Below are 18,178 nucleotides of genomic sequence, written 5' to 3'. Positions count from 1 at the left end.
CTTTCACTCACATTCGCCCCCAGTCTGTCTCAGTTGTTCTTTGGAGTTATGCATGAGTTTTCCGTCCATTAGAGATGACTTCGTTGCCAGCCCTTAAAAATCCCGGACCTTTCCGCTCCTCTGTTAACCAGATTCTTCCCTCTCCCCTGTGCTCAGTCCGGGTGAAATCCCCATGCATAATGCAAAGCGCGGGACACCCAAGCTTGGTTTCTATCACAGAAAGCATGCAGCCAATTACAAAGCAGCATGTACAGAGGCAGGGATTCAAATGCTTCCTGCTTCCTTGGAGCTCTTTCTGAGCAGAAGAAAGCCTTTTTAAAAATGAGGTTTGGATTCCCCCCCTTTAAGATTGTTCCATTTTTTTGTTTTTTCTTCTTAAAATGCTTTTTTATTAGCAATTGGGTTTGGGGGGATTTTCTCTCACAGTAAGCACTGCGAAGTAAGCCAATTATAAAGCAGCATTTAAATGGACGGGGACTTGATTTGAGCTTGGAGACTGCTGGTGCATAGATTCCCAACAGAAAGGTATGGGATCAGCGAGCAATCAACCACAGGTAAAACTCCCAAGCATAAATGACCAAAGTGGCAGCTTTCCCACTGCCTAAAATGTAAATTGGCTTGTTATGGAGAACAAAGTCAGGAATGCCCAATATGTGACTTGGTTCCATTCCCCAAATTCAGGAATATACACATGTGTGCACTCCTTCCCCTGTACACATCCACATCAGTCCCTCTCACAGACTTGCCCGCATGCATATTATGTATAAATATCTTAAGTGCAAATTTGAACAACCCATTCCTCTGATATTTGGTACACAAAATCCATTCCACTTGATTTCTTTTGATGACGAAGACATTCATGAAATGGATAGAGAACAGACTACTTCCATCAGGACCAACGGCATGCTCCACTCAATAAGTTTTAAGTATAGAAAATACCTTTTTCTTATGTCAGTATCATAAGCTTGCATATCTTTATTGACATGCATGTTGCTCCCCAAACAGCAACATTTCTAGTACACAGTAGCAGACTTGCCATTTTTTCCCAGTGTGAGACTGGCCAAATAGGCTGGGAGGGAAGGACCAATATAAGGTATATAATTCAGTACACAGGCAACCTGTACACGTAGTGAGAAAATCGATATTATACCTATTAAAAGATACAGATGAAGGGTATGATAGAGCGGATGCAGGAGCCAGTTTGTCCGCATCGCAATGAGGCCTTGTTTGGTATAAAAGCCAATCAAAGGGGATTCTCTGGTTTCTTCTGTGAGAAGTCCAAGCAAATTCTGGTCATTCTGTGCTCTCTTCCCTCTTCAGAAGCAAGGCACATTTTCCCACTGTTGCCATATCAGGCTAGCCCTTTCACAAGAAGTTCCTTTCCTCTTGATTACTTTCCCCACCAAACTCATGGAAGATCCACTAGGTACGAAGCCAGTTTCTTTACCAAGCACCATTTTTCCTGAACACACTAGATGTATGCAAAAGAGAGATGGATTGTGTTACACAGACTGAACACAGAACTTCAACCAGTCACAGCTTATTAGAGACGCAGTGATGGATATAATTATTATAGACCAGCTAATGCCCCTCTGTAATACCTGAGGACTACTCACCTGTGCTCGTTGCCTCTTGAGCCTTTCAATCTCTTGTCTATTTGCTTGTGCCTGAGAAACGTAGATGGTGAGGATGATGCTGTGGGAAAGGAAGATACCATCATACTGCTGTAATGGCAACAATTTTCTTGGAGGTCTTGGCTTCCACTCAACCACCTCACCGGAGAAGGAAACAGTGGTGCCATTTTAGATTTTGAGAACGTGGTTGCAAGAGTTCACTTATAGATATATTCACAGTTAAATAAAAAATAAAGTCTGCTTTACAGCAGCAGTAGCTATGGATTCTCTTTGTCCTGCTGATATTATCAAGGCAAACTGATAATCAGATGAACTGGTGGATGTTGTGGAGGTTTTCTATGTGTGAAATGGTAGATGTTGTGCAGGTCTGTTGTACCCATAATATGCTTTAAAGCAACAACAACAGCCAGGGGTATGCCACACAAGTGACTCATCTAGACTACACCTGTTTAGCTAGAGCATCAGGTTCTCCTAGACCAGTGGTTCCCAACCTTTTTTTGACCAGGGACCACTAGGACTTTTTTGTTTGGTGAAGGGACCCCAAGGTCCAAAATAAAAATTCAGATAATTTGAAAATAAACTTTAATCATAACTGTTAGTTAAACATTAAATTTAGAATAATATTTGAATATGTTTTTTTATAATAGAGAACTTTTAATTGAAAAATATTAATTTATTATGGGTTTATAACTTTGTTTCGCGGACCTTAATTTAGTTCTTGCGGACCCCTGGGGGTCCATGGACCCCCGGTTGGGAACCAGTGTCCTAGACCATTCACTACGATGTCAACAGAATTGCCATCAACAATATTGATGGGCTCTTGCCAAGACTCTGACATTTTTTAGAACATCTGTTAATTGGTTTTTCAAGCTGTCAAGAGATAGACTGAACCAGTCTCACATGAACCAGTCTCACAGATCAAGGATTACACCTAGCATTTGGTCAAGTCACAAAATTTAGTAAACATCCTGTTGGATGAGAGAGGGCCTTAGTCTACATCAAAACACACAGTAAAATTGTGGAACTCCCTGCCCCAGGATGTGGTGATGGCTGCCAGCTTAGAAGGCTTTAAGGAGGGAGTGGACATGTTCATGGAGAATAGGGCTATCCATAGCTACTAGTCAAAATGAATACTAGTCATGATGCATACCACTTCTCTCTAGTATCAGAGGAGCATGCTTTTTAGGTGCTGTGGGACAGAGGAGGAGGAGAAGAGTTGGTTTTTTATATGCCAACTTTATCACTTAAGGAAATATCAAATTGGCTTACAATCACCCCTTCCCCTCCCCACAACAGACACCCTGCGAGGTAGGTGGGGCTGAGAGAGCTCTAAGAGAGCTGTGACTCACCCAAAGACATCCAGCTGGCTTCATGTGTAGGAGTGGGGGAACCAACCCAGTTCACCAGATTAGAGTCCGCCGCTCCAAACCACCACTGTTAACCTCTACACCACACTGGCTCTCAGGCAGGATGCTGCTGCAGTCATCTTGTTTGTGAGCTTCCTGGAGACACCTCATTGGTCACTGTGTGAACAGACTGCTGGACTTGATGGGCCTTGGTCTGATCCAGCTTGGCTTTTCTTATGTTCTCAAAGCTATGAGATCCATTTGCACAACAAAAGAGCTGGCCTGAGTGTTAACATCCTGACCAAATGTGAAAGAGCAGCCTGACCAAATGGAAGGGGGGGGGGAGCCCATTTCTATAAGACAGGCAGAATGAACAAAGAAAGCAGCTCACTCACTCACGCACAGGCACACACACACAAACACATTTGCTGAAGCCATGGAACCGCCTGAGACTGTACTTGAAAGTGAGTATTAGGAGTTAGATATAATTATTTTATTGCACCAACTTACTTGAATAATGCTTGTACCTGAATCTTTTATTTTATACTGCTTAATAAAGTCTAAAGCTTTTACAGGAGTGGTTTTACTGTTTGCAAGGGTTTGACCCAGACTTGGCTATGACTACCTTAAAAAGGGGATTTAATTCCAGGGTCCAGGCACTGGTCAGGGGAATTAAAATCACCCAGGCTGGTGAGGTACTACCACCAAGGTTTTGAAACAAGCATGGGTCTTGATTATCACAGTTATAGTTTCTGTAATTAAAAAAAATGAGTTCTTTCCTTTTGGTTGCCTTGATTCCATTGGGGCTATAATCCAACAAAGTAAATGCACTTAAACCAATGAAAATAAATTTTTTTGCCTTGCCTATTTGGGACAGAGCTTGAAGACGGGACATGGTTCTTGGAGAGGGAAAGGTTTCTTGTTCCAGTGGTCATGATAGGTCAAAGTGGGTGGTCTGAATTAAATCTAAGAGAGCAATAGGACATGGCAACCAAGGTTAATCACTTCAATGTGTCAGATTTCCTATCCCAGGCCAATGAGAGACAACTAACCTAATTTGGTTAATAAGCTATAAGGTGGTTTGCCAGTGCCTTCCCCAGTCATCTTCCCTTTACCCCCAGCAAGCTGGGTACTCATTTTACCGACCTCGGAAGGTTGGAAGGCTGAGTCAACCTTGAGCCGGTTACTTGAAACGACTTCCATCGGGATCGAACTCAGGTCGCAAGCAGAGCTTTTGACTGCAGTACTGCAGCTTACCACTCTGCGCCATGGGGCTCTTACAGGTATTCTTACCTATGCCTCAAATGGGACTCACCTGAGCAGCATCAAGAGTAAGAGACAAAAGACATTGGATGTGGCATAATTCAAAATAAGCAGTGCCCAGGTAGGTAGATGGGACATTGCTTTAGGCACTGCCTGCCAAGGAGTCGAATAGTTGGCAAACAGCCCACAGGGCTGGGATGGGTGGACACTGAAAGAGAAAAGAGTGACTGTCCATGAAAAGTTTCACCAAGCTTTAGACTTAACTTGTTTACTCCTCAGTCTTCCCTTGACTCACCTGATGATGACATAGCCCAGTGATGTGAAGGCCAGAAACAGGCCTAGCAGTAACATAATCTGGAAGAGGAATTTAGAATGGGTTGCTCGAAACAGCTGAGTTGAAGGCTGGCAGTTCTGGAACAAAGTGTACTGGGGTGAGAGAAAGAGATGGCGTGAGAGAGCAGTTTTACACAGGGTCTTGGAGCACAGGTAATCTCTCCTCACCAGGAGAGATGAAAGTCATGAGGTTTAATGGGATGAGATACATTTCTGCTTAGCCATAAACAGAATTCACTTCCTCCCCACACTTCTGTATATATAGTGCAAAAGTCCTCTACCACCAGCAAGTGTTGAGATACTCCCTCATAAGGCCATGTGGCTGGTTTGTGGGCTGTGGAGGCCTGCTAATCCTTCATGCTGATGTGTCCACGCTGCTGGAGCTGGGGAGAGTTGCTTCCTTAGGTGCATGCAATCTAGCATTAACTATGTTTCAGCACAGTGGTGTAATACACAGCTGAATACTAGACAAGGCTGCCTTAAAGTGGGGACAATTTTGGGATGTTGCCTGCGTAGCTGGGAGAGATAAAACTTATTTAAATAGAGTCCATCTATGGAGTGCTTACACTGGAGAAGACGGCCACATTGACATAGGAGATGATAAGTCCTTGGCCCCTTAGCTGGTATCATGCCACCTCACTCACAAGCCAAAAGGGCTGGGGACTTCTTTCAGGGTGGTGCTCGAAACCCACTGGTATCTTCTTGTAGTATGCGCTCTTTAAACATGCACACTAGTACAAACAGAGAGTCTTTACCTTTTTTATATAGAATGTAAGGAAAATGGCGACACATCCGAGCAAAGGCAGGAGAGGACAAAAGAAGATCCCAGTCCATAAGACTGTTTGAGCTGCTACAATATCCAGTACATTGTGAGGCACCAGGAATTCTTCTTTGCCAAGCCAGCGAGCCAGTGCGCAGGATGAATGCCTAGCTAATAGCCTGGGAGCAAAAGCAAGAGAGAGAGAGAGAAAGTTGTAGCAGGACTGCGCTCAGCTGCTTACCTAAGCTATAGCCTTGGAAGTGACCCACAGCAAAGTAATGTATTCTGCCCCTCGCTCACAGGCAATGCATCTTGCTTTACAAGTGTTCTCCAATCAGCAACAATGAGATGACAGCTGGCCCACAGCTATCCTTCCCTACCACCCAGTATTACTGGGAGCTAGGCAAGTGACACAGAAGATCAACTACATAATACCTCCAAAGGAAAGGAGTGATCTACCTACTGATGGCAAAGAAGACTATTTGCCTGGCCCTTGATAGGCCAACAGTCAAGGAAACCCTAAGGTAGATGAACACCCGTGGTGATCTCTTGCCTTACCTCCGTGGCAGACTGATAAGGAAAGCAAATGCCAAGGTGGTCAAGAAGCTGAAGACAGTCATCTTATACATCTCCTGTCCAATATGAGTTTCCCAGCACTGCAGGCACAACAGATTAAACAGAGTGATTCACACAAGGAATGCTGTTTCTAGACATGTTATCCTGTGTCAACATAATACACATAGGCCATTTATGCTTGGTAATTAGCAGTGTGTTCCAGGTTAAAGTGCCCCACATATTTTTTTGAGTTTTTTACGCTGAACCTTAATTCAGAAAGTGACTGCGAAGCCGACACATACCTGCTTCACATTTCTTGAGAGCTCCTTTAACGGGACCTCTGCACTGAAGCGTTTACTGAAGGAACCATGAAAAATCACAAACGCGGCTTCACTATGCAAATGACCATTGCCAATGGCTATGCAAACGAAGGAGCGAAGGAGCAGGGGAGTGTGGGGGGTGGTATTTCTCCTTTTGCATGGGAACCGTGAATAGGCATTTTAAAGGTCGCATTTAAAAAAAAGAGCTTTGAGCGATCATCAAAATTGACCCTGCATAAATGGCCATAGACTGGCACATGGAGTTACTGTTGTTTTTTTTAACGTTAAATTCACAGTAAACTTGTGCAATACCATTTTATAGGTGCTGATGGTAGAAGTACAACATATGTTTGCCTCTTATTCCAATTCTATGGAGGAAATCAACACTTTATTTTAATTTTATTTAAGTTGGGCATTTGTAATGAATGAAGACTCCAAAATCAGACAGTTTTAATGGCTCATGATCAACCAGGACTTCTTTATTGCAGGATGACAATCACTCAGAACTGTAGCCATGCAAGAAGTCCTAGGTGAGGATATCAATACAACAAGTGAAAACAAGACATAAATGTCCAAGGAAAGATGCCAGGGAAAGGAATGCCAAAAGATGTCAGACTAGTGAAAGAGCTGCCGTTAAAAACCTAAAGTCATATTCGCTGGCTGGATATGCTAAGGAGCCAGTGTATCCTGTCCTGCATCAAGGGCAACTAAGGGGGTTACCGCACTTTGTATTCCCAGTGATGTATTAAAAGTTTGGAAATGTTGTAAAAAACATCACGCTTTAAAAGGGTTTTTGGATACCATGGCTTATAAATAGTTGGAAAACGTCTTCACAGCTAAAGGGGCCAAACAAAGTGCGAACAGTATTTTTCATAACGTTTTCAAACTCTTAATACATCGCTGGAAATACAAGTGCGGTAACCCCCTAACTCTCTGCCATATAGACAGACACCTCATTCCAGAATATTTCGCACCTGAACGCATTATTACTTGGCACAATTGGCTCCAGACAGGAAACATGCAGCCTGATTATCCCGTGCATCTCTAATCACCTGATAGAGTTCATTGTAACCACACGGCTGGCACTGGGGAGCTTTTCTGCTCCCTGTGCACAGGACCCTGTAGCCCAGGAACAGCAGGAACATTCCCAGGCTGGTCAGCTTCAGGATCACGCACCTGTAAGACAGAAGACGCTACACATTACACACAGGGTCTAAAATCCTGCCCAGCCATTTAAACCATACACTCTAGGGTCTTAGTACCTGACTGTGGGCACTTTCACACATGCTGAATAATTTTCTTTCAATCCACTTTCAATGTATTTTAACGACTGTTTGCAAGTGCATTTTGCCACTTCACACAGTAACATCCAGCTGCAAAGTGCATTGAAAGTGGATTGAAAGTGAATTATTCGGCATGTGTGAAAGTGCTCTGTGTGTGGATACTGATGATTATTTTGCCAAATATTTGCCACACATGATCTGCAACTAATATCTGCAGCTGCATCTCTTTACCACTGTGCAAGATGACACACACACACAACAGCTTACCAAGTGGTTTGTTTGCAAACCATAATCAATTACTACATGGTAAAAGAGTGCCTAACCACGGAGCACCCCACCCACCCCAGGCATATATATCTGTGTGCTTAAGTTTCCCATGCTAGGAAGTGCCAGGCTGTTCACTCTCATCTTCCTACATCTTTTTAGAAAAATTCCAGCCTTCTGTCTTAAGAGCGAGGGAAGGTTTTGAGTGGTTGTAATGTGGATCAACGGGGCAATGTACTCTGAATTTACTCTTTGTGTAAATGTGTAGATTCAGGACCGCGTGAGACCCTTGTGCCCGGTCTGTTATAATACCAGGAGATCTCCAGCTTGTACCTGGAGGTTGGCAACCCTACCCTTCCAATGGGACCACCTCTCTACCGGTGAGCTCTCTGCCTGCTCTACTTCCTGGTCTACCCCCTAGACCTCTGACCTGCCACATGAACATTAAGAAAATCAGAAATGTGCCTCATTCATTTTTAATATGATAATAGTATTTTGTATTGATATTGTGTGGACTGGGAATCTTATCAACAAGGGATTACTGATAATAAGGGATTAATAGTTAGCGATGTAGCAGGCCACAAGTAATGGTGGTGCATGTGCTTTGGAGTTTCCCTTTGAAAAGATGTCAGCGAGCCAATTAGCATGGTTCTATGTTTGAAATTGACATTTTACAGAAATAGGCTAACGCTAGTTCACATTTCATCATGATAGGTACTTCCTAAGGCTCAAAGATAATGGTTTTCTATGGCAGTGCTGAAATCCCACCCACTTCTGTCCTCGGAAATTGTGTGGAGCACTGGATTTGGCCACCAAGGAACTCCTCTGAGAGCCATCGTGGTGTAATGGTTAAGAGCAGTGGTTTAGAGCAGTGGATTCTAATCTGGAGAACCGGGTTTGATTTCCCACTCCTCCACATGAGCAGCAGAGGCTAATCTGGTGGACCGGGTAGGTTTCCCCACTCCTACACATGAAGCCAGCTAGGTGTCCTTGGGCTAGTCACAGCTCTGTTAGAGCTCTCTCAGCCCCACCTACCTCACAGGGTGTCTGTTGTGGGGAGGGGAAGGGAAGGTGATTGTAAGCCAATTTGATTCTGCCTTAAGTGGTAGAGAAAGTCGGCATATATAAACCAACTCTTCTTCTCAGACAAGTTTGGCAACAATTTCTAGCGTATATATATGTATTTTTACATAATTTACCTGTTCTTTGAACACAAGAAAAGCTGTGCTGAATTACATTAATGGGCCACTTAGTCTAGTATCCACTTACACGCAGTGGCTAATCAGATGTCCCCAAAAGGCAAACAAGCAAGGCCTGGAGGCCAGTCCCTCTTCATGCTTTAGATTATGGGCTAGGCTAGGGAATTCTACCTAGCTGAAGTCTTTCTGTTCCCCAAACCCTGCCCTCCTCAGGCTCCACCTCCAGATCTCCAGGAATGTCCCAAGCCAGAGTTGGCAAACCTACTTAGTATCAATACAAGAGACTAGGCTTGACGACTAAGTGGGCTATTTTATATCTCCCAACCTTGGAACTAACACCGCGGGCAAAGTCTGTAAACTCTTCCTCCCTCTCAACTTTTTTTGCCACAATAAATATCTGTCACCACTGAGGTAGAAGCACCTACCTGACTAGGGTGAGGTTAACTTCAGTTCTGGGAGAGCAGCCCTCCAGCTTGGCCAGGGCATGGAAGAGAAAGGGCAGGAGAACATTCACTAAGGAGATGACCACGGATGGCAGGTACTGGTTCACTACACTGGGGCTAGCAGCTTCTTGCTGGGAATAAAGAAATCAGAGATGGATTTGGCACAGAGAGGCATATTTATGGGCATGAGATGTTTCTATCATGGTTATAGCTCCCAGTGAGGCTCCTATTCCAGAATTAACTTGGCCATTCATTGCACGGTGATCCTACGTATGTAGGCATAATCACTTGTGAAAAGTAATCTATCCTGTACACCATGAAGATCCAAGTGGCTGATTTAGCATATGACCATAATTCATCACTATCTGCCCCACAGCCTGTGAGTGAATTAGTATGAAGGGAAATTCAAGTAAGGTGTCAGTTAAGGATTTGGCTCTCAGGAATTTGGAGGCTTGAACTAGCTTCATGGTGGGAAATTGGGATATAAATGTCCAGAACTACATGAGGGCTCAAGTCTCAAAGTCCTTTCCAGGCACAGCAAAAAAAAAAAAAAAAAAGGCTGTGCAACACTGACCATTGGCATCAATGAGAAGCCTCTACATTGGCCAGTCCTAATATAAACTCTAGGAGGGGCCATGGCTCAATGGTACAGCATCTGCTTGGCATGCAGAAGGTCCCAGGTTCAATCCCCGGCATCTCCAGTTAAAGGGACAAGGCAAGTAGGTGATGTGAATAACCTCTACCTGAGACCCTGGAGAGCCGCTGCCAGTCTGAGTAGACAATACTGACTTTGATGGACCAAGGGTCTGGTTCAGTATAAGGCAGCTTCATGTGTTCATGAGCTCAAAGTCCCTGATCCAGGTCTGGCAACCGACCTTCTACCTTCTCCTGCACCATCTTCTGCTTGTTGCAAGCCTCCAGTTGAGCTCTAGCAACTGATCTGGGTTGGTGAACATGAACTCCAGATCCAGATGGAGGCTCAGCCACTGATGGTCCTGTTATGGAGCTGACCCTGTCTAGGTAGGAGGAGCTGGCCTACCTGGGAAACCTCTGTGGCCAAGTGAATGCAATAGAAAGCAGTGGCCATCAGAAGCAAGACAACACTATTAATTAGCAAGCGCAGCAGATAGAGCCAAGTCAGTTGTTTCCACGTCCGCTGCCGCTTCTGCGCACTCCAGGTCTGCTCTGCCATGTCAATCTGTTCCAGGTGGAAGAGAAATAAAGTCAATTACCAGTACATCAGTGCAAGGAATAATGTGTTTCTAAGGCTCAAGCATGCAACGGGGAGAACATGAAAGGCCTCACCAGCAGACGCATGCTTGGCCCAGCAAAGAAGAAGAAAAGAAGATGAGTTGGTTTTTATATGCCGACTTTCTCTACCACTTAAGGAAGAATCAAACCAGCTTACAATCACCTTCCCTTCCCCTCCCCATATCAGACACCCTGTGAGGTAGGTGAGGTTGAGAGAGTGTGACTAGCCCAATGTCACCCAGCTGGCTTCACGTGTAGGAATGGGGAAACAAATCCATTTCAACGGATTAGCTTCCGCCGCTCATGCAGAGGAGTGGGGAATCAAACCCAGTTCTCCGGATCAGAGTCCACCGCTCCAAACCACTGCTCTTAACCACTACACCACACTGGCTCTAACACCTGAGGGCAAAGGATGTACAATAATCCAAGGCTGGAAACAATGACTGCAACCATTACCTACCCCTCTAGCACTGGGAGATTACCCTGGAGTCAGGAATTCAAGGGTTTCAATCCTGTTTCCCTGGGCTACTTCAAAGATCTCAATCTAGTCAGGAACTATTAATGGCTACTGCCTGGCTTATAAGGAGGTGACACGAGAGCTCAATGAAGATTGAAAGCCAGGCAGCTAGCACAGGAGACCAGGAGCTTAATGCCCGAGCCATTCTTCTAGCTCTCTTCAAACAACTGATAGGAAATGTGATGCCCTTTTCTAGGCCATAAGTCAAAAGGGGTTAAAGGGCACCCTACAGACAAGATGGGAAGCTTGGCTTATGAGAGGAAAAGGATTTTAAATGTATGCTTACATGTATATATAGCTCATACTTCAGAAAAGGTTATTTTTTAAGACTAGCCAGTGGTTTAAGCAATGGCTTATTTAAAATGTGTTATCAACATGCATGAATTTATAGGATGACTTGGGTCAAGGGATAGGACCAGATTATCATATTCTACAAGCAAACTATACTACACCTTAAGGAAATTGTAAATACTCCGCTGTTTGAGGGCAGCCATCTCAGGGCTTCGGATGCAGAAATCCCATTCCGTAAAGATCCTGGCATTGATGCACGTCTTGAAATCACATCGTTGCATCAGCCACTGCACCAAGCTGGCCACAATCCTGCATATTGGGACAGTAGATGGGTCAGTGCCCTGACCTGGATGACCCAGGCTAGCCTGATCTCATCAGATCTCAGAAGCTAAGCAGGGTCAGCCCTGGTTAGTATTTGGATGGGAGACCACCAAGGAACACCAGGGTTGCTGTGCAGAGGAAGGCACTGGCAAACCACCTCTGTTAGTCTCTTGCCATGAAAACCCCAAAAGGGGTCGCCATAAGTCAGCTGCGACTTGAAGGCACTTTACACACACACAGATGGGTCAGTCACAGATATTATGCAAGACCTTTCTCCTAGCAAACTGCTGCATTTGCCCTATGCAATGTAGAACCCAGATGGTACGACAAGAAGATGGAGCTTGTCACAGCACAAAGATCAGCTCAGGGGATGTTTTTCAACACTGGGTAACACCCAAATTATTCTAAGAATAGAAAGAGATTGCAGGAATGAACAGACATGCTTGGTAGGCCATGAAAATGGGAAAACCACCCTGAGATGCAATGGTGAGGGTAGAAGCAGGAAGGAAGGGATAAAAATGTAATAGATTATTATAGAATACAGAGAAGATGGGCAAACGGCCAGGAGATTTTGCTTATCCTTATATCTGGCAACTAAGGACTGGCCACTGTGTGGATCAAAACATGCACAATATGGGGCCAGCAGCTGGCTACAATTTCAGGCTCTGAAAACTCTGGGGAACTCCTAGTTTTGCAGAAAAATCTGAAATGCTTAAAAGTAGCTAGTGTCTTCCCCCAAAAAAGGTAACAGCGTGCATAGATATTGCAAAAAAAAAAAAATTGTTTGGATGGCATATTAGGTTGCTACAGCATCCAACATGCTGGTAATGGTCATCACAAAAAGGATGAGGAAAGCATAGCTGGAGTCAGGGAAGAGCTGTGAGAGGGAAGGAAATTACAGGGGAGGGGAGAACAAAGCCTGAGCCTGAGCTGGTGGAATAGGAGCCAGTGGGTGTTGGCCCCCTATCTGTCCCAGCACCCTGGTATATCATAAAGTGTATAGGGTCAAGGCTGACATGGGGAGAAGAGGACTGTTGCACAAAGCTGAACTTAGAATCCAGGGCTCTGGACTCCATCTTTGTGTTCTGTGTAAGCCTTGAACGCTGTCAAACAGAGATGGGTTGGTTTGTATTTCCCTGACCTCAAGGTAGAAAAAGGCTAAGAATAATAGGGAGTAAATAGCCTCCCTTGCATACTTAATGAAGTGGACACCTGGAACTGATAAGCAGAACACCTAAATCAGCAATTAGAGGCTATTCCGAGAACTCTCACCAGTTCTTTTGCATATCTGAATCACTCTCCAGCCTCATCTAACATGCAGAGATTAAGTCAGCTATCTCCTTCCACTCCCTCCATTTCTGGGAAAACCTCGGAAACATCTTCATTCATCTAAAATTCTATACTTGATGTATCACCGGTACTCCATCAGACAAAGTCAGGAATTCTTCCATGTTGACATTATCTCATTCCCTTTCATCCTCTGATATCTTAGCCACCAAAGGAGTAATTAACCCTTTTGTACCTGGCAAGTCCATAGTTTTTGCCAGTTACCTCATGCAGCCTCAGGTCTCATTTTGCTTCTGGATTGGTAAATATCACCCTCAACCCTCATATCCTTATGTCCAACCTCTCCTTCCTTTTATTTCTTAGGCTCTTGTGTGAATCAGGTGTATGATTTTTGCTGCTCATGTGTGTTTCAAACTATTTAAAATAAAATCCATTAAATTTGGAAACAATGCTTCTCTATTTAAGACTCTTCCAAAGGGGGCTCATCACCATACAAGCTGTATGAAAGATCCTGTACCCCAGCCTTCCGTGCTAACTCCCCCAACTAAAATGGAGACTGCCTAATTGGGGTAACATGGGATGGAAGTAAAAGGGGGGAAGTCAGAGCTGGATGGGGACGAATAGGACTTCCCCATTGCAAGTCCTCCTCTTGTTAATATTATAATGCGTGTGTGTGTGCTGTCAAGTCACAGCTGACTTATGGTGACCCCATAGGGTTTTCAAGGCAAGAGATGTTTGTAGGTGGTTTGCCATTGCCTGCCTCTATGTGGGCTGAGAGAGTTCTGAGAGAACTGTGACTGGCCCAAGGTCACCCAGCAGGCTTCATGTGAAGTAGTGGGGAATGAAACCCAGTTCTCCAGATTAGAGTCTGTCACTCTTAACCACTATACCACACGGGCACTCTTAATATTATATTAGATACATGTTTCTAACTATGATAATTATTGGTCAGTGTGACATGCTGTCAATAGAATATGTAGCAGTGAAGTTCTTCACTGAGAACTTATGTCAAGTGATGAGTTATCCCCCTCTTTGTGGATGAGTTATGGAAACAAGATGACTTTTTGAAGTAAGGGAGAAATTAATAACTCCAGAGTCATATGATACTACATATGCAAATTCCTCCCTGCCTCAAACCTTCTGTTCTGCCACTACTTACTTTTTCCTGCCCCCCCCCTTCCCTACTTTCATACCTAGTCACTTTGGAGGCCTGGTCTCTATCTTACCGCTGGAGGATCCAAATGAAGCAAGCAAAGAAGTATCCCAAGATGCTAAGCAGGTAGGCTAAGTGTACATTATAGCGGTGGTTGTTATCCTGTTTTGCACGATAAGCACCATAAAACAAGACAGAATGCTCCAAATAGCCCTGAAAAGAAATGAGAGGAAGCTTGTAGATTGGCCTGACCCACAATCATTTTCTAACATTTACACTCAGAATCTTAAGGAAAGAATAAGTGGGAATCCTTCTACCAGTTCACCTTGAATCCAAGAGAGACCACTGCCTGTCTTTACCTAAGGATTTCCCTCTTTTCCATCACTCAATTTCCCACACTTCAGGTACATTCCGTCCCAAATCTCCAACCGCACACGCTTGCCTCCCCATCAAACTTTCCTGCCCAGGAAATGACCCACAAACCATTTTTCCTGCAAACTCACTTCCCCAGTGAAGATGTCCTGAAGGTGTTGCCAGGCTGATCTATGACTGGTGTCACTGCTGTAGTTCATGCACGGCAGCTCTAGGAGAAAGGATGTGGTGCCTTTACAGTGGATCCTCCGACCCTTAGATATCAATGTAGGATTTAATCCAGCTAGAGTGCTGAGGGAAACCCTAGTACTTATGCATTTGAAGGTACAGCAAGGACTCACCTGCACCTGGACCCTTCAGAAAACTGGCTGTGTCATGGGAGATGGTAACAGGCAGCAGTATAAAGCTTGTGATGAGCAGAACAGCCAGGAAATTGATAAAAAGCAGGAACTTCAGGAAATTGAAATAGGACTGGATGCCCGGGCCAAAATTCCCTAAGAGGAAAAGAGGAGGTGGAGATGATACACAGGGTTTCCAACCTCCAGGTACTAGCTGGAGATCTCCTGCTATTACAACTGATCTCCAGCCGATAGAGATCAGTTCACCTGGAGAAAATGCCCGCTTTGGCAATTGGACTCTATGGTATTGAAGTCCCTCCCATTCCCAAACCCCGTCCTCTTCAGGCTCCACCCCAAAAACCTCCTGCCAGTGGCGAAGAGGGACCTGGCAACCCTAATAGTACACAAGATGCATTGTGTCCCTAAGTCCTCCTTGTTGGTTTTGTCAGGCCTGATTAGAGATTTTGCCAGTCACTGGGCATGCAGAAATGTCCACACAGTTCAATTTAATTAATATATGTGTGTAAAGTGCTGTCAAGTTGCCCCCAACTTATGGCAAACGAGTAGGGTTTTCCAGGCAAGAGACTAACAGAGGTGGTTCATCACTGCCTTCCTCTGCAATAATGACCCTGACATTTCTTGGTGATCTCCCATCCAAGTACTAACCAGGATCAACCCTGCTTAGCTTCTGAGATCTGACGAGATCAGGCTAGCCTAGGCCATCCGGGTCTTCTTTAATATACAAAAACATACACCAGAAATGGGGTGGGGTTCCCTTTAGAAGAAGAAGTAGCCTTACTCATGGACTGACTGCCTCCTCTTCCTGATCAACAGCAAATCATACAACTTTCCATGCTATTTCAGAAGCAGATTTAATTTTCCTTCTGTGCTCTCAACAACCTTTGCAGCCAACCAGCCAGCCAGCCTCTAGAGGTCCCCCTTGTCTCACACCAGCTCACTTGGTAGTTGTAAAAGTCATCAGCCTGGCTGGTGTAGGGTTCTATATGAGTGCCAGTATTTGTGAAACTAAGTCCCTCCTCAACCACAGAGATAATTTTCTTTTTCTTTCAAGTGTCCCAACTGATCTGATGCCACAAGACACATTTTCTTTAGCCCCATCCCCAGTTTTAATGTTGGACACAGATACCAGTAAGTAGGCCAGTGACCTTCTAGCTAGGGTTGCCAACCTCCAGGTACTAGCTGGAGATCTCCTGCTATTACAACTGAACTCCAGCTGACAGAGATCAGTTCACCTGGAGAAAATGGACGCTTTGGCAATTGGACCCTATGGCATTGGAGTCCCTCCCCTCCCTAAACCCCGTCCTCCTCAGGCTCTGCCCCAAAAACTTCCCGCCGGTGGCAAAGAGGGACCTGGCAACCCTACTTCTAGCAGGTCTATTTATAAAGCTGAGTGTTCCTCTTACCCTCAATCTCATTCAGAGAAGCCTTCCAGATCTGACAGATCCTGGCAAGATTCCAGATGCCTTCTCGAAGTTGCCTATAGGCCCTGAATCGTCTTTGGCACCAGATCACCCAACTGGACACCTGTCTCCCTGTGGAGGCATTCAACCGCCTGCTCAAAGAAAATGTATTTGAGTTTCCTTTCTGCCTTGTGAATCTGTGAGGCTTTGGGAGATGAAGTTAGAAGGGAGCCACATGCCCATGTTCCTGATTAGGCTGCTTCCCCCCACCCCCAAATAGGGATACAGTCTCTCTCTGCTTAACCACCACCATCACCCCAGTCAGCAAACAGATTGTTCCTAGGTGGGATAGCTCCTTGGCTCCCTGTTACAAGATAAGAGGGAGACGTAATTAAAAACAGATTCAGTATCTCAAATAAACAATACAGACTTCAACCCCCCTTTCTTGGTGGATCATAACAATCTATAGCAAATACCGCCACCCAATGGGTAGGGTTGCCAACCTCCAGGTAGTTAGCAAACCAAGAATAGCAGAAAAAATCAAGCAATAATTATCAATGCAATAATAATCTTGTTCAATTTAGGCATATATAAACATTCAGTTGTACATTCATTGTCTGTGCAATAATATGCAAATAAATCATAACTTGTTGAACACGCTGTTGAATCACAAGCGTTTAAAAATAAAGCCAAAAAGTCTTAATGCGAATATATCGCCAACTTGCACCAAGGAGACATTGAGTTGTAGTCACAATAGTGTCTAGGCTTTGGTAGTGTAGATAGCAGTTGTCTTCTGTTGCTGCTACGTAGAGTATAATAACTCATAAGACTTTTTGGCTTTATTTTTAAAAGCTTGTGATTCAACAGTGCGTTCAACAAGTTGTTTATGATTTATTTGCATATTATTGCACAGACAATGAATGTACAACTGAATGTTTATATATGCCTAAATTGAACAAGATTATTATTGCATTGATAATTATTGCTTGATTTTTTCTGCTATTCTTGGTTTGCTAACTAACTATATAGCAGGCTAACTTACATTTACCTAACCTCCAGGTAGTAGCTGGAGATCTCCTGCTATTACAACTGATCTCCAGCTGATAGAGATCAGTTCACCTGGAGAAAACAGCCGCTTGGACAATTGGACTCTATGGCATTGAAGTCCCTCCCCAAACCCTGCCCTCCCCAGGCTCCGCCCAAAAAATCTCCCACCAATGGCGAAGAGGGACCTGGCAACCCTACCAATACGGCTGTTCAACCTATTACAGTACTTTTCCTGAGAAAGAGAGGAAATTTCCCGGCTTGTGACTGTGTCACTGGGCTGTGGTTTTAACCCAAATATCATGGACTACGTCAGCTGTTCGTTGCAGTTAGATAGCACAGTGCTAATGATGATTTCTCACAAGATCTCACTCCCAACCTGAGGGAACGCTTCTCTTGCATGGAACAAGGCATGGCTCTGAGCAACAGCTGCTGGTCACCCAACCCCTCCAGGGAGGCTTCTGTCTTCGAGTCTGGGCTAGCGGTTAGAGCACCATGATGCGGAGGTTGATGGCGTAGGTTCCGGGAGTCCTCCATCACCTTGAGTCCCTGTAACAACAACAACAACAACAACAATAAAGCTATGGGGCCATGGAGAAGAAATCCTGAAATTAGATGTTTCTATTATCCTTTACCCCTAGGGTTGCCAGCTCTAGGTTGGGAAATATCTGGAGATTTGGGGGTGGAGTCTGAGGAGGGTGAGGTTTGGAGAGAGGAGGGACTTCAATGCCATAGAGTCCAATTTCCAAAGCAGCCATTTTCTCCAGGGGAACTGGAGAACAT

General features: G+C 44.5%; 1 protein-coding gene across 1 annotated transcript; it reads right to left on the bottom strand.

Moving 5' to 3' along the window:
• Positions 1–1,392: 1,392 nt before the first annotated feature.
• Positions 1,393–17,809, bottom strand: TMC8 (transmembrane channel like 8). The gene is made up of 15 exons (XM_056866991.1): positions 17,775–17,809; positions 16,355–16,503; positions 14,934–15,086; positions 14,724–14,803; positions 14,294–14,433; positions 11,621–11,768; positions 10,440–10,598; positions 9,383–9,531; positions 7,264–7,387; positions 5,895–5,992; positions 5,332–5,515; positions 4,539–4,669; positions 4,296–4,451; positions 1,617–1,695; positions 1,393–1,471 (listed from the first exon to the last, which is right to left on the bottom strand). The coding sequence occupies exons 1-15, from the start codon at positions 17,807–17,809 to the stop codon at positions 1,409–1,411; spliced, it is 1,848 nt and encodes a 615-aa protein (XP_056722969.1). The 3' UTR covers positions 1,393–1,408.
• Between the last annotated feature and the right edge of the window lie 369 nt (positions 17,810–18,178).

Source organism: Euleptes europaea, chromosome 1 (assembly GCF_029931775.1).
Source record: "Euleptes europaea isolate rEulEur1 chromosome 1, rEulEur1.hap1, whole genome shotgun sequence".
Lineage (NCBI taxonomy): Eukaryota > Metazoa > Chordata > Lepidosauria > Squamata > Sphaerodactylidae > Euleptes > Euleptes europaea.
Note: the sequence above shows the minus strand (reverse complement) of the source record. Positions and strands in the feature narration are given on the sequence as shown.